At 42.1% G+C, this 26,380-nt stretch overlaps 1 protein-coding gene across 11 annotated transcripts in view; it reads left to right on the top strand.

Moving 5' to 3' along the window:
- Positions 1 to 26,380, top strand: part of MEGF11 (multiple EGF like domains 11) — a 276,513-nt gene that overhangs the window by 161,279 nt on the left and 88,854 nt on the right. For all 11 annotated transcript variants that reach the window (XM_040706671.2, XM_040706670.2, XM_040706666.2 and 8 more), the window contains 2 exons: positions 23,045 to 23,291; positions 24,520 to 24,640. In XM_040706671.2, coding sequence (XP_040562605.1) covers positions 23,045 to 23,291; positions 24,520 to 24,640 — 368 coding nt within the window. The remainder of the gene's footprint in view (positions 1 to 23,044; positions 23,292 to 24,519; positions 24,641 to 26,380) is intronic.

Here is a 26,380-nt window from a genome sequence, read left to right as displayed (position 1 = left end):
GCATCGGTCATGTCCCAAAACCTTTAATCTGATCTAATCTGAAATCTAATTCTCCCAAATGCACTGGCTGCACCCAGGTTTTCACTTGGTTTAGTCAGTATGGTCGCACCCAGGCATTGCCTGAAGAAACACTGTTTCACGTGGATTAAACAGTCCTGATAGAAATTGAGTGTTCTGGGCAGCCATGTGCTGCTATTGGTCTCCCACCCTGACTGGTTTACCAGTGTTGTTATAACTAATGAGGTGCAGTAGTCAGCATGAGGGATGATGAGAGCAGCATTCAGCACACCTGCTGCTTTCCTGCTGCCAACTTTCTCATCTGCTGCAGCATGGGAGACTATCTAAGGGAAGAAGTGATGAAGAACAAATATGATCCCTTGTCTGCTGCTGATGTCCCTCAGAGATGAGAATGCAGCGTGAGGGGAGGCACAAATGCTCTAAGATCTCAGAAGGGCATCCCGAATGATTCTGAGGAAAAGAACAGGAGCCTCATTCCCATTAGTTTCATGCATACGAATTCTCTGAATTGTTATCAGTTCGGTGAGATTCACACTGGGCTTTGCTGCCCTGAATATTGGCAGCTGCAAACCATTCTCTCTCCTTGCAGCTTAAGGATGCTGATGAATGGGCACTGTCACCCTTAAGGGAGACACAGGGCTCTGAGGGCTCTCATGCTTCTTCTCCTATTAGCACAAGCTTCTTGGACAAGATGTGCTCTTCCTCCTGTTCTCAGATTGGCCATCACCAATATTAAAACTCTTGGAACAGAAATATTATGACAGTTTGAGGAAGTTCTTAGCTCTCACCCCATCTTAAAGGAGAGTGAGGTTTAGTAGGCGGCTGTATAAATGGCTTTGGGTTATGGATTTTACATGCTATAAAAATCCAACTCACTATCCAAGGTCTTAGAGTGCACTGTACTACTAAGAAGAGCATGGGAGCTCTTGTCCACACAAGACAGAAATCACTCTTGTATAAATCTTATCTAGGACACAGTTTGGAGGAAAAATCGCTGTTTGAATGTTTTATTCCAACAAACGTCTGTGTTTGCAGTAAAGTAACAAAAAGGCAGCTTTCAACTCTCACAGCTCAAACCTCTTCAGAATAGTGCAGATCTGTGAGTCTTTGAGATCCCAGAGGAGTTAAACCATGTTTTTTTAGATTCATTTGTAAGTCTATTCCCTTGGTTTTGTAATAGACAGGAATGAACGCAGTGTGTCTTAGAGCACACACTTCCTTCCTAAATGAGGAATGGCAGAAGTTTGTGTGTCTTCTGATGAATTATGCCCTGAGGTCTGGTTTCAGAGTCACATCACTGTAGCTTGAGAGCCCGAGGTCTCCACTGCCTTAGGTCTTTGTGGGCACCTGTTGAATTCAGTAGGAGTGTTCCACTGCGCTCAGGGTTTGGCTCTGTTTGCTAAGAGGATCAAATGGTTCTTTGTCTCTCCATCTACTGAGGGAGCCTAAACCAAAGTGCCACACAGTACTGGGGATGTAATGAGCTCCTCATGCTGCAGAAACCTTTATCAGCAAGTTGTCTGACATCCAGCTCCTCCTTGGAGGAACTCTGCAGGTCAATAGGTAGTAGTCTCCATGCACCCAGAAAAGCAGCTGAGCAAACAGCTTATTCCCTACATTTGTTACCACTGCCTTCTTGCTTTGGATTGCAGATGTTCTCTTGAAGTCGCATGAAGCTGCCATCTAGAAAAACAGAGAGATGAGCATCTCTGAGTCACAGAACGTTATCCAACTCTTTCTGGACTTCATAAGCTTGTTTCAATCCTAGTTTTTCACCAGCGCTCTGCAAACAGCTTCCAGGAACACGGCCCTGAGGCGCAGGAGGATCTTCATAGCTTGTGTGCTGCAGCAAGGCTGCAGAGGCTGCAGTTGCACCTTAGGTTGTAATACTGTAAGATTTATTTTGAGATCCTATCAGGAATTCACTGTGGGCTGCTCTCTGCTGAACAAAATTCATCCATCAATCTACTTCTGTGGCCACATTCCAGCCTACACTCAGGTGACAGTTCAGTTGTACTAATGATCAGCCTCGTATACGTGTTTTCCCCTTGGTCTGATTCTTCTTCTCTTATGATGATTTAATTGATTGAGCACACTGGCTCCTAGTCAAAAAGCTCTTCTCAGCTTAACTCTCACTTTTAAAAAAATCACTGCTTAACATCTCTATAATGAGACTTAGCTGCTACACCCTGCATCCAGGTGATTACTGATATATGACAGATGTATCTTGAGCTGATCAAATCAGGGGTTTAAGAAAAATGCCCTTCATCTGTGTTGCGCAGTTTGCTAATGTCTTCTGCTTGCGGTATTTTCCCTCCTTTCAGGTGACCGAATGAAGCTGGGTTAAAGAGGTTTGTGCAGAATTAGGACAGCCAGGATTTTTTTATTCCTATCCCTGTTATTGTATGGGGAAGCTCAGCATGGCACACTAGTATTGCATTCACAATGGAGAGGGACTCCAAAGCCAAACAGTTCAATTATATCCCAAAGCCTGCAATGCAATGCAGAACTGTGCAGTGCAGCAAGTTCCTCCAGTGGCTTAGGACCAACTGCTACTGTTCCTCAGTCAACAGCACTGTTCTCTTCTTTGTTCCACAGTGCAGTTGTTTCATAATACAATTGAAAGCAAATGACATAGTTTGAGGGTTTCATTTGGTTTCTTACATTTGATTCAGGTTCACTGAGAGGCCCTTTTCTCCTTTTGCTTTGTTCGGTAGTAACATTCGGTCGGGATGTGCTAATCTGCATCCAGAACTGCAGAGAATCAGGAACTGGCCCCTGAGAAACGTGGCAGCTGCCCTTCCTTTTCCCCCTGCTTCCCTAACAGAGTGAGGACTTGCAATTCATTTGAATAAAACCAAGATCATGCTTTATATGCAGAGTAGGCCACTGATTATCCTGATGCTGTGATCTGGTTGCTAGAAATAATAATACATATGAATTACATTAAAAAAAAATCTTTATAGGAGACACCAAAGTAAAATGTAATTTTGCTGGATTTATGGCTTGATCAATCACCATATTAAGAATAACGATTCCACTCTCTGACCTTGTATAGCCTCAGCTATGAAATTGGGTATGATGGTCCAAACCGTTTTACAATACAACTCTTAGCTAGTGTATGACGGTCTATTGACTGAAATACTGTCAGTGCACAAATGAGATTATAACCACAGAAGGTCTTGATTGCTTTAGTCTTTTATTCAATACACTCCTCTCTTACAAGCAACTTCTTGGCATTTTTTTCAAGCTAAGCTGGACATTTATTTTCTGACAAATGATGCATTGGTTGATTGTATAGACAGTCACTTTTCTGCATTTTTTCCTGTCTTTAGAAGATTTATCTATAATAGGACTATTGCATTTGATATCTCTGCACTGTCCAAGACTTGTACTCTGTTAATAGTCTCTCTGAGCCTTATTGGCTGTTCTGTTTTCCGGAAAGCCTGTAATAGCTGTGATGGAGAGCAGTGGGGCCTTTTTACATTCTGGGGGGCATTGTTCTGTAGCTGGAGAAGAAGTGAAGGATGGCTTTGGTGCCCAGCTTTCATTTCATTTAAATGAGCAGAATGGCTTCGCTTCCCCCATAGGTATAACAATTATTAAGAATTTATATTGCTATTCATTCTGTATGATAATGAACAGAAACTGTTTTTGCACTCTTAACCTTTGCTGTTTGGCAGAAATGAAGGAGCAACAACAGTGACTGCTATGAGACCATTTATATCCATGCTATCGTACATACTACCATGTTTTATACCTGGGGACACAATGAGTTTATGCTGTGTCATGCTTTACTTTCCCGCTGTGATAAGTAACTCATTAATGCATTTTTCACTTTCTTTTGTGCGTTTCCAAAATAGATTGATTTATCATTTAAATAAATCCACCCAGCATTTCACATACATTCTGATTGTTCAGTTAAATATTGTTTATATTTAAATATAAATATTGCCCAAAATGTAGCATTAATATTTTGCCCGCTGAAGTGCAGTTCTGTATCTTATTAAAATTTAAACAACCATTATGTACATGAAAGATTTTTTTTGTTGTAGCTTGCAAGGTGGTATAACAATAATTACCAGAGTGCATCCATCATTTTTCATTGCCTCGTTTATATCACAGGGATAAGTAACTCCAATTAAAATACCATTTTACATAAATAGATATGGTTTGTATCAAACCACAGTCTGTTTCCACTTCTGAAATTCTGGCCATAGGAAATCTTTCTCATTATTCAAACTGTATGATGTGTATTGCTTATCTTTTTGTGCTTAAAAAGACATAACTCTGCGGGCAGGCATGCCTTGCTGCAGGTTTGGCAAAGAACAAATAACTGTTACTGTAATTATCTATCAAATTTACTGCTCCAAATATTTTAGCCAAGAAACTAACTAGTGTAATGATGTTTGTTACTGACACATTATAGTTTGAGTAAGCAGAAAATGTTTAAGATTAATTTACAGCTAAGGGAATAATGGTATTTTTTGTGTTACTGGTGATCTCACTTCTAACACAGTTGCTTTTTTGCTAAATCTGCTTGTATTGTCAACCATCATGAAAAAAGACCAACAAATAAGGGAAAACTTGGTGTATTACCTTCTGACAGACAGTACTTAACTCTGCAATGAGCCAAACAGATTAAAAACCCTGCTTTCCAAAAACTGGTCCCAGTCCCAAGCTGTTCCTCCCTGCACTTCAGGTAAGGGAATATCCTCTAACCTATATTTCCTACTGTGAAATGTGTGACACATCTCTGTCTTTCCACTGCCTTTATGCAGCAGCATCTGTGCTGTTCTTTCTTGTCCACTCTGTAATGGTATTTGGCCCAGCATTCAGCTCTCATTGCACATTTGCCTACAAAGCCGAGAACAACTTGGTTCCAGAGGCTTGGTTCAAACTCATCTCTGTTACAGTCTCTGTCATTGCACACGGATGCTCTGGGCTGCTATGAGAAGTTGCTGTTTTCCTTTGGATTCAGACACTTTTGATTTCTTTACTGTTATTGAGGCAATCACAGGGGAGAGCCCTTGGTTGCTCCACTCCCATGTAGGAAGACCCCATTTCATTGCAGCCAGTTTAGGTGCTGTACCTTTGCAGTAAGGCAGCAGTCCCTGAAGGGCTGTGCAAGGCACACCGCAGAGAGGATTTGCTGCAAAGCTTTTCTGTGTTTTCAAAGTTGTTACATTCAGATTGAAAGTGGTTTAAATTTTTCTGTGCCATTCCAGGTGGCTTTTTCCACCGTTTCTGCAGAAGTTGGAACTTGGTGAACAGAGAATTGCTGGAATTCCCAGTGACTTAGAAAAAAGGCTAAATAGTAGCTTGGATCACACCACACTTCCTCAGTAATTTCTCTATTATTTCTCACCCCTAGAGCACTGCTTGTGGAGGAAGCAACGGTGAGATGCTGATCAGTGAGATGCTGAACAGTGTCATTAGGGTGAACATCAGCTATATGCAGGAAGGCGTCAATGCCTGTACATCCTGCTGCCCCTGGCGAGCATCTTACCAGATGAGCTATTTGCAAAGAACAGGGAAGTGCTTACCACACATATTTAAGCATGTGCTTGCAGTTAAGTAGGTGTTTTGGAGCTGTCCAAAATGAAGATAAATTAGGAATTTAAAGCAAATGAGGTAGAGAGCTAAGTTTTACAAACTCTTTCCTGACAGCTGCCTCACCGTTTGCTTTTTGCTTCAAGTCAGTCTGTGCTAGCTTGATTTTTCTTGCTGCTGTCGCTATGGCTAAAACCCTCTTATTTGTATCATAACTTAATCACCAGATTGCTTCTCTGAAGTGCTGAAGCAGTAGATAATGTCTGTGTTTTTATTTGTGAGGTCAGGAGCGCCAATTCATAGCTCAGGGATCATCAGCGCCGTTAGCTGACAGCAGAGTCCGTCCAGCCTGTGTTTTCTTATACTCGCTCAACAGAAAATCGATGGTGTCAGGAACATTGGGATAATTCTACTGTTACAATCAATACATGCTGATTAAACTAGTTGTGTCTGTTGGGTAATTTTGCTGCATCATAATTAGAATTATTAATTAAAAATAGGAAATCAATTGACACAAATTAAGCAAAAAAGAAATTTGCTTTATTTCTTTGACACTCTCTCCAGAGGCCTCAATAGCAGTGACAACGTGGACGTGACCAAGTGGCATTTGTCAGTTTTTTAGTGCTGTCCTAAGTTTTAAAAATTGACTGGTATAACCCTGCTAATACAGCTCCCAGGAAATCAGACATCAGATGTGTGTGTGCAAGAAGCAGATATTTGTTTTATTGCAGTCATTATTCCCTGTCTATCAAAGAGTGAAAGGCAAGAAGCTTGTGCCTGGCACCGGGAGCAGAGCGGGCTCAGAATGGAGGCCTTGGGGAGCACGAGCAGGCCCATCCCCTTATCACATTGCTTTCTGCTTTTGGTTAACAAGGATAAACAAATTGATCATTTCTGTTGTAGTTGTAATGGGCTGCCCATTGCTGGCTACTTCGCCCTATGAGCCGGTGACCTTTGTTATCTTCACAGGCATATTATGTAGGGCACTAATGCAGAGAGACCTTGGTGATGCTCTTTGCAAGGACAGCAGGAATGTAAAGCCTTCCTTTCAGTTGTTTGTGTCTCTGTTATTTCTGGAATTTATGTATTTTTTCTTTTGTGCCTTTTAATGTATGTCCAACTTTGTTTTTTTCCTGATATGCATTTTCTCTTCCTTTCCTCCTGCTCTGTGTTTTCTTTTCTCCATCTAATACTCTCCATCCTTTGCTATCTTCCTCCTGTTCTGTCTGCACACATTCATAAGAGGAGAAACGAAGTGCAAGAATACTTTAGGCCCACACATTCCTGTGTTTTGCTCAACCAACAGCCATGTTTTCTCACTGGGCTTTCACATTTCACCACTTTCATCAGTGGTAAACCAACTTCCTGATAATATCAAACTTGTATGATCTAATTGTATTTTTAACTGCTTTATTTTTGTCCAGAATACCTTTCCCTGCGTCAGAGTGCAGTAAGTACTGGATAACCTGAGAAATTCATGAGACTGAGAAATAATTCCTCCAATCTTCACAAAACACGAGATCAAAACCTAGTAAAAGTCTTAACTGCTCCACTACATCTAACTTAAAATATTTAGGGGGAGAAAAAGCCCTCAGCTATTTGATTATGGTTGCTATAAATTAGATTTGGCTAAGTCCTTAGTAAAAGAGGGAAGTATTTTCTTCTTTAATGGGGTGGTGAAATGCTGATAGGTAAACAGTGCTAAGCATTCCTGGGCCATGAAGTTAAAATTAACTGGCCTGTGGATTTAACAGCAATAATATTTAGATCGCTGCTAATTAGCAAAGTATGGTTGCCAAATGTGCTAGTGAAAAAGGTTAATATGATTGAATTCATGTCGTTTCTCTAGACTTTGAGCTGGTTTTTAAGGGATTTTTTACAATAACAGTGTTTCAGTGAAGTGTATTTCTAAGAACAGTCAAAAGCAACAGCAAATAAAAATGTCTTTAGTTTAAATGCCAGGACAGATTGAGTGGTTTGTACAAGCATCGGGAAAAGCAGAGTTGTTAAAAGTCCTAATCCAAAGACTTACAGTTCTATCTCCGGCGGGCTGAGCAAGCTGTCAGCTTTGACCTCACTGACAATTGAGAACATATGGATATCACGGAGGGTCTTTCAGATATGCTCAAGCACAACTGTAGAGTGCCTTAAAACTAAGCTGTAGAACCTTGGCATCAATAAAGCATTTTACAGAGCTGGTGTAACTAGTGAGCTCAGGCAGAGGTACTGGAGCAGAAGCGGGGATGCTGGCAGCTGCATGGGCAGAGCTGTGCTCTGGGGGGGACAGATCAAAGATCTCCCACGAGGAAAATGTTACAATAATACAGAGTTGTGAAAACAAGAACTTGGATTGACAGTTTCAAATCTTTTACACTAAGATTCAACCTGGCAGTACTTTATGGGTGGGAACTAGAAGTTCTGGTGCCAGAACAAATCTGAGAACAAAACAAGTTATAGGGCTACATTTGCAAAGCAGGTGGTGTCTTTGCTTTCACTTCAATGGGCTGTGGATCAGGATTTGCATTAGCATCTTTTCTTTTTAAGTCTTTGCTGTACTATTTGTCCTGTGCAAAGAACGACCGCCAGCGTGGCTGTCCTGCTCCTCAGCTGGGACCTCTTTCCATAAGTGAGATGCAATCAGGCAGCACAGGAGTCCGCCTGTAATTGGAGGGCAGGAAGAAATCAATTGCAAGGTTATCTTCCAAGGTGTAGATGAGCGACAATTACTATTTTTCTAGAGGCTTAGAAAAGAGAATTAGTTGGTTTATGCATAAAGCGTGCTTGTTATTGCTTGGAAGTCAAACGGTGTTTGGATTTTCAGTGAAATTCAGAGTATTTGCATTATGAGCTTATAATTCTTTTAAGAGTCTGCAGGTCTAACACGCTGAAGTCGCTTGAGTGGAGAAAGCAAAAAACAAAACCCTTGAAATCTATATTCAGTTGACACATTTTAGAAGCTTATAAAAAATAGCATTCTGTCCTGTTACTGTGTTGATTGTAGAGCCCTGAATTAAAAAATGATACAAGGCATTTTCATCACAGAGTCATCGAATATCCTGAGTTGGAAGGGACCCATAAGGATCATCGAGTGCAACTCCTGGGTCCACATGGGACCACCCAAAAAACAGACCATACTGAGAGCATTGCCCAGATGCTCCTTGAGCCCTGTCAGCTTGGGGCTGTGACCACTGCCCCGGCAGCCTGCTCCATGCCCACCACCTCTGGTGCAGAACCTATTCCTGATACCCAAACATTTTAAAATGAAATATTTTTTTCACACTGCTATTAAAATTTGACATTAGCACATTTATGCACATCCTCTTGCAAATCCTAGAAGAGCAGAGGACAGGGCGCTGCTTTCAGCAACAACCATGAACATTAGTGGCCAGAGCCATCTCTGCAGTGCATTAAGAGATTTGGTTATGCAGTACCTAACAAAGAGTATCTGTGTTGCTTTCAGCTCCTTTTAGCTCCTGTACTGCTAGCTGCCAAAGAGTCTTCCACAGTCGACTGACCTCTTGGGTTAAAGAACTGGGAAGTTGTGAAATGTAGTCTGGAAGAAGCTGATTGAATTGCCATGTTTACTGCAGTTCCTCAAGAACTTCCTTGCTTTGCTAGCAAATTTAAAAGGTTAAAAATGCATATTTTTAAAAATGATGTGCACCTGTGTTCTCAAGTCTCAGTGGGAAGTCACCTTCTTAATCTTTCAAGTGCACAGACCTAGTAATTTCCACCACCTTAACACAGATCCCCCAATTTAATTTTCTGTCTGCCTTTCAAGAGGCAGGGATAATTCTTGGGCTCATGATGTTGCTTTCAAGTCTTCCTTATTTCTGATCTGCTAGGAATGAGAGAAATGAGTCAACACTGGGGGTTTTTTTTAAGCTTTTTTTTTTCAAGATTTACACCAGCTCCCTGACAGAAAATGTTAGAATTCTGTTAGCTTGACAGAAATTAAGGATGTGCCAAATAGAAGAGTCTGCATATATGCGAGTTACAGAACAATAAAGCATTCAAACTTTTCTAGCTACAAAGTCTCTGTAAGGACAAGTCCTTCTGGTACATTATGAACTTAATTAATTTTACACTCGGCAATTTCCATTAGTGGATGTTTGTAGGAGCTCCAGTGGTGTCTGTGTGTAGTTTTACTGCCTTTTGAATCCCTCGGTTTGCAGAAAATTCTAGACCATGGCAGTCAAACAAACAAAACGCATCAGGTGCCACTGCAGCCTGTGGAAAGTCTTGCAGCAAATACTGTGCCACTTAGGCTGAGTTTTGTTTTGCTGGCTTCCAGGTGAGTGAGGAAATCAGCACAGGTCTGTAAAACCCCATGTGAGTGTTTGTGGCGATGGAAATAAGCACAGAGAAAAAAGATGTGGTCTGAGCGTCCCATGGTGCCTTAAAGAGTGTGGTGGAGCTGGGAACTGAAATGCTAGGAGTGGGAATCGTATGAACCGGAACGTTTCTGCTGAATTACTGCATATCAGCTGCACCTATAAAGGACTTGGAGATTTTCCTCAGTTTCTGTTGTGTGGTTTTCTAGTGCAAGCTGGGCCTGTTCCCCAGGTCAGCAGTGTCCCTTTGCTCTGTACCACCTGCCTCAGTTTGTCTCTGCTCAGGACGCTCGGGGAATGACACTTAGAGCAAGTGAACAAGTGATTACTGCTTTAGCCACCTTTAATTAGAGTCTAATTATACTGAATAAGCAATTATTAGGGTTGTATCCACCGTTGCAATCAGAGGGTGATGGCAGCAGAAGGGGCTGGCATTGTTTGTGCTGAGCTGGGCTCCTGCCAGCTGGATCTCCTCATGCGTGCCGCAGTCACAGCGCTGTGTGGGTGTCTCCTGAATGTCACTTACTGTCACCTTCTAGGGCTGGCTGAAACGGTGCTGGCCAGGCTGCAGGTGCTCCTTCCTCAGGAGGTCTGAGTCCTGCACCAGCCTCACCTTCAGCCTGCATACAGCGATGTTACCTGTACCGATGTTGCTGATGAGAGAGAGAAAAATACATTACAAATTAATCTCTCTTTACACAAAAAAATAGTTTTTCGTATGTTTAATTCAGCGTAGAATTATAAATGTAGAGAAAAAATATGAAGTGTAACATAAATTTAGACTTTCAAAACTGGACATAAATTTAGACTTCAGAAATTGGAGCTATTCTGTCTCCATGCTGCCACTTACTTTCTAGATAGCTCTATAGTTTAATGTAATTTGACTGACTCTATAAAAGACCATTCTATAAAAAGGTGATAAAATATATTTTCTAGCCCATAAATGCACCATGAGGATTTAGCCAGTGTTTGCATGGGACTTTGTCGACAGAGGCAGTTCCAGTCCAAAAAAACCTGCACATTTTGATCTTACTGCACAATTTAGAACCCAAATTGTTGCGTATTCGTTTTTCTACACCACCCTACTTTGAATTTTATCTAGTAATGTACTCAGAATAATTAATTATTCAACTAATAATTATCCATTCTGAATAAAACAACTTGATTACTAAGCCTGATGATGAAAATCCAGCCAGGAAAGAACCCTTTCAAACACAACAACATTCTGCAGATATCCTTAAATATTAAAAGGGTGAGCTATATTTAGTAAATTCTTCCGAAGGGGAGAAGAACGGATGCTAATTTCCTGTGTCATCAGATTTGCGTGTGGATGTCAGCAGCATTCCTAAACCACCACCTACCCCACAGTCACCACGCACACAGCACCAGGTAGCGTTTGATATTTCCCTGGGTGGTTCCTGTTTATCAGCAAGCAAAATGGTCTGCTTTGGGGTCATGTCTTTCTCATTGATTATTTAATATTTGGTGTGTGCGTGCGCTGTTTGTTCTGCTCAGTTACTCATCGGTGAGCAGAGAACCTTGCTCAGCAAAGGAAAGAGGAAAGTTACGGCATCAATGTGATTTTGCAGATGGCACTAACTTGACTTGCTGTGGCCAACCTCAATCAAAGACCATTACAGGCAACAGGAAGAAATTCCTTGACTGCAGAGGGCACTGGATGGGCCCGCGATGCTTGTGATGGGCACTGTACAGAGTGGTCAGTGGGTAATTTTGATGATTGCCTCATCTGAAATCCTTCTTTTTCCTTTTAGCTTTTTAAAATATAGCTCTGCTGCCAGTAGGAAAGTGGAGAGAGCCGAACATTATAGGAATTCTGGCAATTAAAAACCTTAATGCACAGATGCTGTCTTCTCCTCCAGCAAAATCCCATTTGCTTGCCTGCTGCCATCCAGCCAGGAAGGCACGTATGTCTCTTTTGCTTTTTACTTTTCAGTGACAGTTGTCACTAAGAAAGAGAAAAATTAAATGAATCCAGAGATAAAGCTGCTTCACGTGGGCAGTTCCTCGGACTGCTAAAAGCGAGACTGAAGCCCTCAGCACAGCACTGCAGAGGCAGCACTGGAGCTGCTGCAGGAGTTTTCCGGGTTTCTTGGGAGCTGACCCACTGGTAGTGCTCCAGGCACGAGCACGGTGTTTGTAAACAATGAGGAAAACACATGCAGCATGATGATTTACTGTTTTCTGACTGCCTGACATTTGATTGCTTAATGCACTAATCCGCAGTGGTGAAACTGTTCCTGGAGCACTGGCTTCCATATGGTTGTGATTTTGTCAAAACATTTCAGTTCAGCAAACCCAGAGCTGATTGTGAGGATGAACAGTTTTGATTATCCTGTTTTTCAAAATGTAAAACAGTTTAAGAATTGTCTGTGTTTAACATCATAACAAAAAGTTTCATTTCCCAGTTTAGAGCAAGTTCTGGTTTGGAAACTGGCATTAATTTATGCTTCTGTGAACAGCATTTGAACATGTTCAGAAGACAAAATATCAAGCTTTAGATATCTGATCTCAATAATTTATGAGACAAGTCTATATCTTCCTCCTTGGCTTTCCAGAAACAAACTGAAGCGCTGCCATAGGACAGTATGTAGAGGAAGCTACAGGAGGGCAGTCAGCACTGAGTCTTTATTTTCTGCTCTGTGCTTTGGGGCTTTTGCATTCTGTCTCTGCTGTGAGCGCAGACTGCTGGCTCAGATTATGAGACCTGTGGCTGCTCTGTGCTCAGTGTTAGCATCCTGAGCAAGTGGTGCAGCTGTGGTGCAGCCTGTAGTGCTGTGTAGGACAGTGGGATTTTACTGCACGTACCTCTGGTGCTCCTTTGGTCCTCTGGTGTGTGTCGTTTGCCATCCATGCCCACCGAGAGCCATCTGTGCTTTGGCTCCTGGTATTGAAGCTATGCAGTATTTTTCTGCCTTTCTGAGTACCTTTTTCTTAGCAGAACATCCGAAATCTTGGTGCCCCAGGACAGTGGAAAGAGGGGCTACATTCCAGTATTTCAGTCACCAGTCCCTTAAGTATTTCTTGCAGTGGTTTAAGGCTTGTTATTTTCTATTGATAAATATATTAAATAGGTTTTTCAGAGGCTGTGCCAGTCCTCACAGTGTGATTTTGATGAGTGAACATTCTGGTTTTTACTGGGTTACATAGGGCAACCCTTCTTTAAAACACTGCTTCTTTTCATGTGCCTTAAAGGGACATTACTATTAATGGTTTATTGTAAGAGAAAGACAGCCGTGCATTTAAGATATCTTGAAGACATTAGGTAACATTAAAGAGCCATGTGAAGATTCAAGTGTGCCTAGAAGAAAAGAGAACAGCGAGCAGCTTGCGTTGGATACCTGCACATAGCTTTTTGTGAGCCTTTGAACTGTTTCAGATATAAAAGACACCCACATTTCAAAGGCCACCAGGCCTTCTGCTGCTCTAATTCTTTCCTGAAGTCCTTAGGTAACAGAATTCTCACTAGGGAAGATAAGATTTTACCTAGGTTCACTTACTGGGGCAGAACAGCCTTTAAGCTGATGTTATTTGTCTGGAAAGCAGTGCTCAGGCGGTACGGATGAGATGGGCTGTGGGATGGGGAAAGAAGCAGATTTTCCTTTACAGCTGCACTGCTGGAAATAAAAGCAAGTTTCACAATCCACAGTGCTTACTTTGGGTTTCAGTATCAATGCAATAAAATAAAATGCTTATTGACCACCTTAAAAATGGCTGGTGAGGCAGTGCTGTGTTACGCTATGCATGAGGGATGTGCATATACGTCCGCTTGAAGGTGAATCTTTATGGTATGATTTGAAGCTGGGTCAGTAGCTGCTGCATTTCTCCCTCACACTTATCTTGATAGCACCATTTTATCCACCCATCGGCCAAGCCTTATTGCTCATGTCAATTTGCATGGTGACCTGTGCAGTCAAAGGCAAAGGGCTGCATGTGTCCCTGTGTGGGGATGGGAATGACAAGGAACATACTCTGGCTAATCTAGTGGCAAGAAGATATTCTTCTTTAAGCACTACTTTAACTGTGAATAAAGGTATATTGCATATCTGGCAAAACATCAGCAGGGTGACCTTCTGATGCTCAGTTTATGCACTGTGAATAAAAAAAAAAGGAGCTGAGCTCGTCTCCCTGAGAGGTTTGCTAAATGGAGTCAGTCCCACTTGATTGCATGTGGCCAGCTCTATGCTGCAGTCACAGAACGTGGGAAGCAGTTGTCAGTGGTCAGAGCAGCACGGGCTCATCGGGTGCTGAATGTTGTCCCCATGCACCATGCAGGGAGCTTGGTGGGCATCCAGCACAGCAGCCACCAGCATGGCCCCGTAGGTCTGTGCTAAGCTCTAGCAGAGCCAACTGCTGCTAATAAATGGAGATAGTGAATGGGTTTGTTTCTGAACCCATCTCTGCTTTGCTAAGCACTCTGCTAAAGGCCATACAGAGAGGGCAACTATCTTAATACTTGCACAGAGCATTTTCTAAGCCTTTCGACTGTACATACCAGACACAGATCCTAATTTCCTCCCTCTGTTTCTGTGCGGTTTGCTTTGGATCACTTCAGAGCGATACTTTTGCAGCCTCTCTGATTGCCCCTGCAACACTTGGCTGCTAAAGGGTGCCTGAGCTCTTTCCCTGCACCTGTTCTGCAGTGCTTTAGGCATTTCCAGATGTGTTTCTACCCCTTCATGCAGGCAAAGCTGATAGTACTCCTGAGCAGAGGCATTACAGGGAAATTTCATGGTATGGTCAATGAAAATGTCAAATCCATTGTAGATATTAAAAGAGAGAGAGGAGGTTTTAGCTGGTTGGAAGGCAGAATTTGGAAATAAGCTCCTTGCAGATTCTATTATTACGAGCCCGGCCTAGACAATAATAAGTATTGATGGAAGTTTTGCCAGAGCAAAGACTGCTGGGTTTCATATGGGGGAAAGATAGTATCTTCATTTAGTTTTATTGGACTCCTGATACTCTGCCCATGTATTTTTTAATTCACCACAGTAAAATTCTAATTAAAGAACAGACTTTGCCTCCCATTAATATGACACTAAAAAAACCCAATACATTTTAAAGAATGCAGCATCTTCTCTAAAAAAATTATAATGAAAAGCAGCCAGTGCTGTATAGAATGTTGTCGCTCCCTTATGAAGCGTTTCATGATTCTAAATTCCTTGTAACATCGAGACTGTCAGTGGAGTTAAAGGCTCATTAAGCTGAGCAGTAATTTCTGCAAAAAACAGGAAGTCTTCTCAGAGGTTTTTTTTTGTTCCAATTTTCACTTCTTTTGAAGCCTCTGTCAAAATAGCTCATGCTGGAAGTTATGAAAACAACACTTTGCTATCTATCAGGAGAAGATGCTGTTTCTTCTAAAATATATCGAGTTCATTATGGGATTTGATGAGGCAGACATCCAGATAATTCTACTTTTCCTTGGCTTGGAGTGATTTGGTTTTCATTTGTCCAGAAAGAAAACGCACCTCCAGGTAACGGTGCTGACCGTTCTGCGGAGCGCAGTGGGGGTGTTTGGAGAAGGATCACTTTGGAAAGAAAGCAGTCCCCAGAGGATGCTGAATAAACTGCGGGGTCTCGAAAGGGCTGTGATTGAATTAGGTACCACATGTTGGAGAGTCATTGACTAATGCGATCATCATCGGAGATTGAATCATGACCTAAATCAGCCACATGGTTCTTATCTGATTCAGACAATGAACTTCAGAGAGAATCAGTAGAATCTTCCTTGAAGGATGAGAAACTGTCCTCCTGTCCCTAAGGGAAAAAAAAAAAAGTAGATTAATTTCCTCCTGTAAGTAATAATCTATCCATTTGGGGGAAAATCGGCTGATGTTCCCTCCCCATCTTTTCCTTTCATTCTGATGAAGACTGATATATAAACTTGGAAAACTAGGTTGTCTGCAAGTTCTGTCAGCCTCAGATTAACCTCCGGGTTTTTCCACTTGGGCTGATAGTTTTACGAATGCCTATTTACACATGCAAAATAAATTCTCTGGGCGGTCTGAGGGATGTAAACATCGAGACCGGTATTTCCTTTGTTGTAGTGGTGTGTGCTGTGACTGAAAGTCTGGCGTTGGAGATAAAAATGCCAGTGAGTTCAGAGCATACACCATCACACAGAAAGCCATGCGTAGGAACCTTAGGGCTGCAAAGATACGAGCTCAGAAAACAGAAACTGCCAGGGCTTGTAGACAGTAGCCTGTGCTCACACTGGGAAAGACAATATCATGATTCATAGACACAAACACTGAATTACTGCGGCCCTTCCAACCTTTAATCTGACATTTTCTGATTTTCTGTGACACCAACTTCATAAGTCAGATGTTTTATTTATATATGGTGTTCCATAGTTTGTTTGCTTTTCCCCAGAAAGCAAATGGAAAACGCAAAAAAATTCCATCAAGAGTGTCATGAGGATGCTAGACGTGTTTCATCAGCATGGACCAGAACAAACCTCTGACATGTGGGTAATGGGCTCGCAGGAGATGTCTGTCATCCTCTCTGTGGACCGCTTGCTGCACACAGATGAAACAGCCGGTGGCCCATGGCTGCTGCTAGGAGCAATCGTAAGAGAAGTCCAGCTCAGTACCCAAAGACTTTAATTACAGATAGCTTTTAATATAGATGAAATCTTTGAAGATTAAAGCTAATGAATTATCTGGAGATGGCATCGAGTATCTGCAAGTCGCATTTTTTATAGCTGGGTCAGATACAGGTGGGTTCTTACTGAGGCACATCCCCTGAGTGTGGCACAGTGCTCTGCCAAGTGCCAGGTGCTGCTCTGTGCACGGACAGGGTCCCAAGTCGTTGCTGAAAAGGATTAAAAAATGAATTGTAACCAGCAGAAAACTGCTAGTTTAGTTTACTGTTCTAAACCCATATCCCTTTCCCCGCCAGCCAAAACTGGAAACAGTAATTTCTGCCTAACAGAGAATTTGTCAGGAGCCACACATAGAATCTAAATGGCATTTGCAGCAAGGTTATGTATTAAAAATTCTTCTAACCTCACTGTCACCCAATGCAGTATTTATTTACAAAAATCCAGCTTCTTTATTGTTGTGGCAGTTATGGAACCTCATTTGTAACACCTGAGGAAGGCAACTTGATGCATGGTATCTTCATGCAGTTAGGAAAAGGAAAATCAGCTGCAGCTTAAGCAGTGTGGCCTAATCCATCTGCACCCACTGGTGTATCTGTTGTATAGAGGATGTTTTCTCCTTCCAAAATCTCAGAATTTGAATGTTGGTCTCTAAGCATTTGTAAAAGCACTTTTGAATGGAATTTCTGTAAATCTGGGTTATTTTGAGGACAGCCACGGTCCGTAAACATGTGTTGGAAGCTCTGAGGATAAACAGTCTTACAAGATAAACATTTTTTTGGTTTAGAATCAAGCAGATCAGCAAGTAACTTTGCAATATACTGGCAGATTCCTTTCGCAGTGTGTGGGTATTTTGTGCAGTGCCAGCACGAGGGATGCATTGCGCGGCTCAGAGCCAAACCCCGTGATCTGTCACTGCGAGAGGATTCCCTTCTCACAAGCCTCGTTTCAAACCTATGGCAGCCTTGGCTTCCGTTTCCAAAGGTGTTGAACTGTGCCAAAATGAATCATGTTTGTACCATGAAGAGACATCAGCGCGATACAGGGGCTATGATTTTCCTATTGGGCTAAGTACAGGGAATAAAAAAGCTAATTGATTATTTTCATTATTTATTCGCTACATCCAGGCACGTGTTGTAGCTTTTGCTGTTTCTTCTCCTGGTTTGCATTAGCTTGGCCAACCATTTTAAACCCAGTCAGATTCCAAAACTGAATTAGAGGTGGAAAAATAGAGTTTGGGTTGCATTTCACCTTTATTTGTACCCACAGACTCGTCATACAGGATTACAGCTATACCAAGGGGAAATTCTATCCCTAATTTCAAAAAGGTTCTAACATAATCCATCTTAAAGCACATCTTCGTAGGTTTAGTAAGTTCATTCGCTTTATTGTTTGCCTTTTTTAAAGGGTAGCATTTAAACATCTCAAACTTAATTTGGAAACATTTCAGAACATTGATTGTTGACTATGACCTACAATATGTGCTTCATTCATTGCAAATTTGCAGAAAGTTCCTTTAAAGAATGGATTCATCAAAAATGGCCATCAGGCAATATGGTCCCAAGTCCTCAGACTGAGAAAAGCAACTGCTGGAAGTTTTCAGCCATGAATTCTTCACTGTTGATGAGCGTCCCACTGTCTTTGCACACCAGGAGTACAGGACTGGTCACTAACTATAAAACTTACACATACAGGCTTGTGCCAGTAAGAACAAAATGAGCATGGGTTGTAAGACCACAGATTCTGGTCCTGCTGTGAAACAAGATGCTGTGATGGAAAAGCATTGGAAGAGCACTTCTGATTCTCTCATTGGGTTCATTCCCTTGATACTCAGCATGCCTTCCTTGGAAGTCATTTTATTTATCTGCTAAGTTGTCAAATTCATGTGTTTGCTTCATCTATGTCCAACTTTCATTGCTGCCCTAAATATTGAGCAGCTCTGTTGACCCAGAGTGCAGCAATTCACTAATTGTTCCCGGGGGGGAGTGTAGTCATTCAGGAGGGATGCAGCCCATCCAGTGTGTCCTCACTGTGTATTTTACAGGACCAAGCTGGTGACTGGACAACATGCACAACTACAGCACAACACACGCAGCACTGCCTGCAATGAGCCCTCGCTCCAGCAAGCACTGAGGCTCCGGGGTGGGGGCACATATGTGGAGAGAAGGAAAACACTTTGTGCTGTATTGAGCAACCTTTCCTCGGAGGGATGAATCTTTCACCTGTCACACTGCCTTATGCAGACAGCAGTAATTACGCTTAGGCAACGAGCATCATCCTTTACAGAGTTATTTTCATTTTTATTGGTGGCAATTAATCTCCAGTCATATTTTTGAAGGAGAATAAGTGAATAAGTTGGCACGTTTGCCAGGCACTGTTAGCACGTGACCTGAAATATGGCAGCTCCCTTTAATGCAGCACCTCCCAGGAGAGTGCTAGCTATTCCAGACTCATCCCTCTTGGTATTGACAAACACACATGGAGTCTAAAGGGAGCATTTGTACCTTCCTGGCATCACCACTCTCAGGTTGCTTTTCTTATTGATGGTATAGTTAAAGTCTCTGTATCATTTTGACGTTTTTAATGGCATATGCATTTACAGCGTAGCTCTTGTGTAAGCTTTAATCAGTGTTCTGTTCACATGTTGTTGCTATTATTATTTATCTCTATTATGGTAACACAGAGAGGCTATCAACAAGGGTAGAATTACACTGTGCTAGGCTTGGGTTGTATTTAAAATGGTCTCCCTGTTCACACAGTAGAGGTGGTGCTGACGATGGCTGCCATGGCACTGAGGCTACTTGGCCCAGTATCTCAGGAGCTGGAATCACCATCCCACTCCAGCTGGGATTTACCATACTGATGTACATTGCAAAAAGGCACTGAAGTCTTTGGTTTCCTTTGTTTTTAAATTTTCTAGCTGGAACTACTAGACCTCAGTCCCATGGCTGTTTACACACTTGAGTAGTCTCGTGGTCCTACTGAGATCAATGGAACTACTCCTAAGAAGAAGTACTCAGATTGAGGTGATCAGCTCTGTGTCTCTATCTTTGGAATGGTACAAAGGTTATTTACTGCAGTGCAGATCTACGTGTTAGCACAGAATAAATATCACGTAATGCCCCAGTGAAATCACACAGGTAAAGAACTTACTTGCAACCCCACATTCTGTCACAGCATTATGAGACTTGAGGGAAATAAAAGGAAAACAACAACAACAACAACAACAACAACAAAAACCCAAGAATTGATAGACTGAGCAACAAAGATCTTATTTTCATGATAGGATACTGCAGTGTAAAATCAAGTGAACATGATATTTCATTATCACAAATTTTACATTAGTACTGTGCCAATGAACTTCACTCATTTCCTCTTGCAATTAATCAGCAGTAGATTAAGTGATACTGCATGAAATGGCCCTGCTCATTGTGACCTGCACAGGGCTTGAACTGACAGCTAAAGCAGAAAATCTTTATCATCTGAGGTAAAGACTTAAATCTAGAAGGGGCAACCCATCACTGTGTTGGTATGATCCCATCACTAGAGAGAAAATGGGATGTTAGCCCTGGTTATACACCAGTGCTATGGCTTGGGTTTCTAACTGTTCAGAGAGCTGCAGTCAAAGCGTGCTTGCAGTTTTAGGAACATAAAAAGGAGTCTAGCAACTGCAAGGGCAGTATCAGGCATTGTAAACGTGACACAGTAAAAGCCCCTTCTTTTAGTTGTGTTTTTCTCTGTGTCTTCCATGAGCACTCAGATGTACTTTAATCCTCATTTTATGTCCTCTCACTAATAAATCCCCATGAAATTCACATTCTTAGTTGCTATCTGGTATGCCAAGCTGTTTTATTTCACAGATAATTAAAACATTTTGGCTAGCTACTTTGGGCTAAACATACTGAATGGTGCAGTGTGTGCTCGCTGATGCCTTGTACTTAGAAGCCTTTGGAAATTCTGTTTGTCAGCTGGTTTTCTGGTCACTGCAGGCTTCTTCTCTTATCCAGATTTGGATTTTTGTTGTTTTTTTTTAAGACTTTACAACCACTCAGAGGAATTCCTGCTCTTTCCTGGAACATTTTTTTCTTCCTTTTGCTTAGATCGTGGGTTGAAATTTGGTGCAGGAAGAAAGGAAGTGTGTGACCAAATATAAGTAGTAAATAAGTGTTCAAATAAAGGGCTTACATAATGGAGTTATGTTTGGGGCAGACACTATAAGAGCTAAAAAAGATGCTTGTGCTGGTGCTGGGAAATATTTTTCCCATACTACAGAACATTTCACTTCCTTTCAGTGAGAAAAACACAAACCAAGCAGACAAGTCTGATAGTTGGAGCATTTATGTGCAATATGGAAGACAAGGGAATAGCTCACATCTTCTAATGAGAGTTATTATTTGTGTTATGCCAATTAATTGCACTTGGAGTTACATCAGCCCAGAGCAGCTGCCCTGGCAGTCAGGGCTCTATCGCTGGCTGAGGTGAGGGGAGCATCACGTTCCTGGATCAGGAAGGGTCAGCTTTGATTCCTGCACTTCACTTCCCCACACTAAAGGATGCTGCCTACGCTTGTAAGCTCCAGGTCCTTGCCCTTTGTGGAGGCGCAGAGCTGCATCCCTTGATTTTCAAGTTCTGCTGAAAAGAGATCTGTATTTCTGGAATGGAAATTGCAGGGAAACCCCATCAGCTCCAGCAGATTTGCTTCCTGCCCCAGAGGGCTTACAGAGCCTTACCAAGTGTCTGTGTGAAATAAAGATAGATCGCCTCTTCCACAGATGCACGGTAATAATTTAAGACTTATAAAGAGTAAGATTTTGTTTGCTTGGCTCCCAGTGGCGTTAGTGAGAAACTCTCATCCCTGGCAGTGGAAGAAATGAGGCAAAGGAGTAAACTGCCTTGCATGAGGTGCAGGGTTATGTACAGGAGCACGCTGCACACTCTGCTTTCTGCAGCACACAAAACCACACGTGCATCCTATAAACCCCTGCAGGTCCTCGTGGAGGCTCTGGAGTTGTCTTTTCGTGGGTTTATTCTGGTCTTTGATGTTGTTGCTCAGGAAACACACATTTGTGAGCTGACGATGAGCAGCGCTAGTTGAGTGGGATCTCCTTCTATTCCTTTTCTGCTGAATATTCTCCGGCTGACCAATGGCTATCTGACTTCCCAAGAAGAGGGATAAAAAGCATGCCAGAGTTAGCTGAGAAATACCATTGTCCACTGTGGGTTTATAAGCATGTGCTGTGAAAGAAAAGGGCTCTGAAATTTCTTGGACACGAGTTTCTGGCTTACATGGTGTTTATATTTGCATTGCTAAGTCTAGAAATGGCCATCCAGGCCTGAGAAGCAGTGTGTCACCTGGGGATTAGCTTACATGTTTGCAAGTAAAAGAGTTTGTGAAGACAGCTATGTCGATGGGATTACACACTCATTTCCTGCATGGCAGAGGATTTTACACTGGCAGAAGAGTTTCTGCCAATATAATTGAAGCCAGCTCCGGTTCCCAGCTGTACTGGGAGCGTGGTCTGTAACTGAGTCTTTAGCAGCAATTCTGCCAGTAACTGCATTCTGAGCAGCAGGCACCGCTGTACTGACAGGTTGGGAAGTGCAGGGTGGGACTCAAAAAGAAATCCTTGTTTTTCTTCTGACCATTTATGGAGGAAGCTTTAACCCCTGGCTGTTCCCTTGGAGCTGTCTGTTAGTATGCATAAATATTACACGTGTTTTTTGCAGGTGCTGATTACTGTTTCTATAGCAAATCAGGATCAAGCTGCTTCTGTACTTCTGATTTCCCTCTCATCCTGGGTATGATCAGGCAGGATTGCCATGTGAATGGTTCTCACTGTGCCTTAATGTGCTCTGTAAGAGAATCTGCCCTCCATGTCAATGGCCATAGCCTTGGGAGCCCTTCTCTAGTGCTAGTACATGCTGTTAATGGCACCAGAATTACCTGATGTACACACTCCATACCTTCATCCCTTTGTCTGGGTTAAGAAATCCTGACTCCAGTGTTGTTTTCTGCCGTGCTATCTCTTTACTCCAGAAGAAAAAAAAACCCAACACCATCAAAGGAGATAGCCTTCTTTAGATGGTATTTATTATCTCAAGGGAACAATGCAAAGAAACAATATTTGATGACATTATTAAACCTACAGGTTTTGCTTGGCAATTCTACCTGCCACTGACTGCACTGTAGTCAGGATGTGATCCTCTGCATCTAATTCCACTATAAATTCATTCCTTCCAGCTATCTAAGGGCACTAAGAAACAGGATATTAAAAGATTTAAGTTCTGATCCTATAAAGGTGTTAAACAAGTCCTCAAATCTAGGTGTATAACTGATGCTGCTGTCTCCTTGCATGCTGAAGTACATTGCTGGCTCAGGGGCTGGGTTTAGAAGGTTTGAGGGCTCTTTAGAATGATGCTGCTTTCTGTTAATGTCTCTTTGCCCACTCGCCAAGGGCCAGCGGCTGCAGTGGGATGGTTGTGCCACACTGACCTACCCATCCTGCTCAATGTTTTACAGGTTGCGATAGCGATCACTGGGGACCGCACTGCAGCAACCGGTGCCAGTGCCAGAACGAAGCCCTCTGCAACCCCATCACAGGCGCCTGTGTCTGCGCAGACGGGTACCAAGGCTGGCGCTGCGAGGAGCTCTGTGAGCCCGGGAGCTACGGCAAGGGCTGCCAGTTCCAGTGCCAGTGTCACAACGGGGCGACCTGCGACCACGAGACGGGAGAATGTCACTGCGCTCCTGGATACACGGGGGTGTTGTAAGTTCAGTGATGGGTGTACTTCACCCTGCATTGTTTTAACAGCTTTGCTTTGGCTGCTATTAATGCGATGAGTAATTATCAGAATTTGCACTATCTGTATATTATGCACTTTCCTTTGCAGAAATCAGGTAACAGAATTTCAGAGAGGCTAAATAATAACAGGAAATCTCTGTTATTTGCTGCTAATGATACCTGTCTGCATACCAAAATAGATCTTACTGCTAAAATGAACTCAAAACTCCATGACATTTCCCAACAACTGTGGCTACAACAGCTGTAGCTGTTCCTAATTTCAGTGTGTGAGTACAATCCAAATTGCAGTTCAGTTTTTTTAAGCGGTTGGGCATCCTGCTCGTTAGCAATCCAGTGCAGCATCAAATGGGACTTACCATCCCCAGTTTATTTGGCTTTCTATCTAGCAGAGGAAGCATTACTGGTAACTATATGAGCTTACTATCTAGGGGGTAAATTTTCAGCGTAGTGAGGAGGGATTTAGCGGTGTGATTCCTATTAACTTTAACGAGAATCGTGTAGCTAAATCCCCAAATACCACACAAAGTTTACCAGTAGGATTCACAAAATCTGCATATTAATTTTAGGACAGCAAGAAATAGTTCCTTGTTTAAAATTGCCCACGGTGTAACATCAGTACTCATTAGAGATCTTTCAGTAGTTTCAGAAGTAATTATGCTTTTCAGAATTATTTAAAGGGAAAAGATAATTTACTCACTGAATTTGGCTGGAGATCTATTACAGGTGACTTAATATTTCTGCAGTCTAATAATAGTTGTTGGCCCGCGTGAAGAAGGTAAAAAATAAAGGCAATATTAACCCTCATAAATAAGTGATATACTTTTTGAATATTTTATTTAGTACCTGATTTCCTCATAGCCTTCTGACCTCAGTCCTGAAAGCACTCACTGCTAAATGTTCCGCATGCTATTAGGACTGGTCCCATTGACATTAGCATGTCTGTGCTCAGCAGGAAGTACTTGTATGAACATCCTCATCAGAGAACAGCCACATACTGGGAAAATGTAGAGTACTGTCGGGGATATGAGAGTTGTCTTATTGAAATAGGTGGAATTTGGTGTATGCATAACGATTGCACACATGCATCAGCCTTACAGCATCAGACCTGCGTTGTGGATTTTCCTCTTTTACCGTTTCCTGCAAGTTCTTTTAAATGACCCCATTGGTTTTTGTTTCTTCTCTCTCCACAAAGCTGTGAAGAGCGCTGTCCCCCCGGGAGTCACGGAGCTCAGTGTGAGCTGCGCTGCCCGTGCCAGAATGGAGGGGTCTGCCACCACATCACTGGGGAGTGCTCCTGCCCTGCTGGATGGACGGTATGGCACTTGTTCATTTAGAGGTTGGAACGAGGAGTTAATTGCTTACTGTCTCAACAGATGCCTACCCTGTGTGCTTGTGGTATATATATTCTATTTCTTGCCATGAGGATCCCACAGTTCTGAAACTGGGGCCTCCTTTGTTATGCTTGCACAGCACTTATGCACCAGCCTTTGGTAGCTACCTTCAAAGAGTTAAACAAACAAATTAAAACTACTCATTGCTCTTCTGCGTGGGAGAAGAAGAGAGGAAAAATGGCCTATGCAGTTCTTTGAAATATCCCTGCACTGTTAGACACTGCCCTCACATGGGTCACATGGGACAGAAAGCTCAAAGCCCAACTCGGCATTGTCAAAAGCACCGTACTGTTTCCCTTTCAGGAGAAAGGGAGAGAGAGAAGTCAAGGAGAATGCAGTGGCTCAGGGAGTCTTTAAAGCAGAAGGAATGTACGCAGGGAGACAAAGACCAGTTCAGCATCCAGTCCTTACTCAGGCAAAATTTCCTTTGATTGCAGTAGATTTGCTTGCATTAGTGGTTGCCCTGGAGAGAGCAAATTACCCTAACCTTTAATCCTCCATGTCAAGAAAGCAAGGCCAAACATTTTAAAAGTCCTTAACTTTATCAATAACGTGATAATTAACTCTCTTGGGGTTTGCCAAGTCTCACAGGCCTACATACCATTTAGCTGTGCTAAGTCTCCTGGCATTTTTCCCATACCGGACAATTAGTTTCTTGGCAATCTTGCTGGATTTTAATGCATGCAAGTACTATGGCTTTTTATTTTAATACAAGGAAGACCCTGATGTCATCATATATCCGTAGCTTCTGTTATGGGCCTTATACCCATTAAAACGTCTGTGGACTGAGAGATGTTTATATTCCTTTAGATTAGTGCAGCAAATGTACCTCCATTTAGCTTCTCAAGAAGCATTTCAAATAACAAAATAGTTGGAACTTTTCAGAACCTAAATAAAGACAATGGCACCTTGCCTTGAACTGGCATTTGGTGGAGGGAAACAAAAGGTTCTTTCCTAGAGTACTGGAGTTAATGCAGTAGGTAAGCAAATCAAATATTTTGAGGGCCAGTCAGCCCATTCTAGCTGTTTGTTTAAGGACTAATTACTAAAGCGATTTACATTAAAATGTCACTTTTAGGGTAAATTTTTCTGTCTCCCTTATCTGCTTTAAACCGATATTTCTGAGGTTCAAGGCTATTTTTCTGTACTCTTCCTTACTTGTATTTTATCAGGAATTATCTCTCTCTTTTTATTTTTAGGTTTTTGCAAATTTACAAAATCGCTGAAGAGATTAGAGAATATCAGAATAGAGCAGGAAGTCTTTAGATGTCCTTTAGGATGCAGCATAGATCCTAAAGAAGAACCACAGCACTGGGGCTGTACAACAAAAGTGGTCGTGTATTCCGGCCCACTTCTTCCCTGTCCCTCACAGCTTGGAGTTTGTCCTCTGCATTTTTAGTGGCCAAGAGAGACTTTCCTGAAAACTGTTTTGTTGGTTGCTCAGTCCCCAGAGAAACCCCAGAGTTAACAATTGATGTCTGAAACAAGTCTAACTGAAAATTGAAAAGAGAGATCAGGTATTCTGGGGGAAGAAACTGAAATTATAAGTAAAAGCACTCAGCTTGTAAATGTTGAGATGTTAAGTATAAAGTGTCTCTCCAGGGCTTTAATGAAAAGTTGGTAATTCAGTACACAGAGAGAGAAAAACATTCTTTCATGCTA

This window comes from Gallus gallus, chromosome 10, assembly GCF_016699485.2.
Source record: "Gallus gallus isolate bGalGal1 chromosome 10, bGalGal1.mat.broiler.GRCg7b, whole genome shotgun sequence".
Taxonomy (NCBI): domain Eukaryota; kingdom Metazoa; phylum Chordata; class Aves; order Galliformes; family Phasianidae; genus Gallus; species Gallus gallus.
Note: the sequence above shows the minus strand (reverse complement) of the source record. Positions and strands in the feature narration are given on the sequence as shown.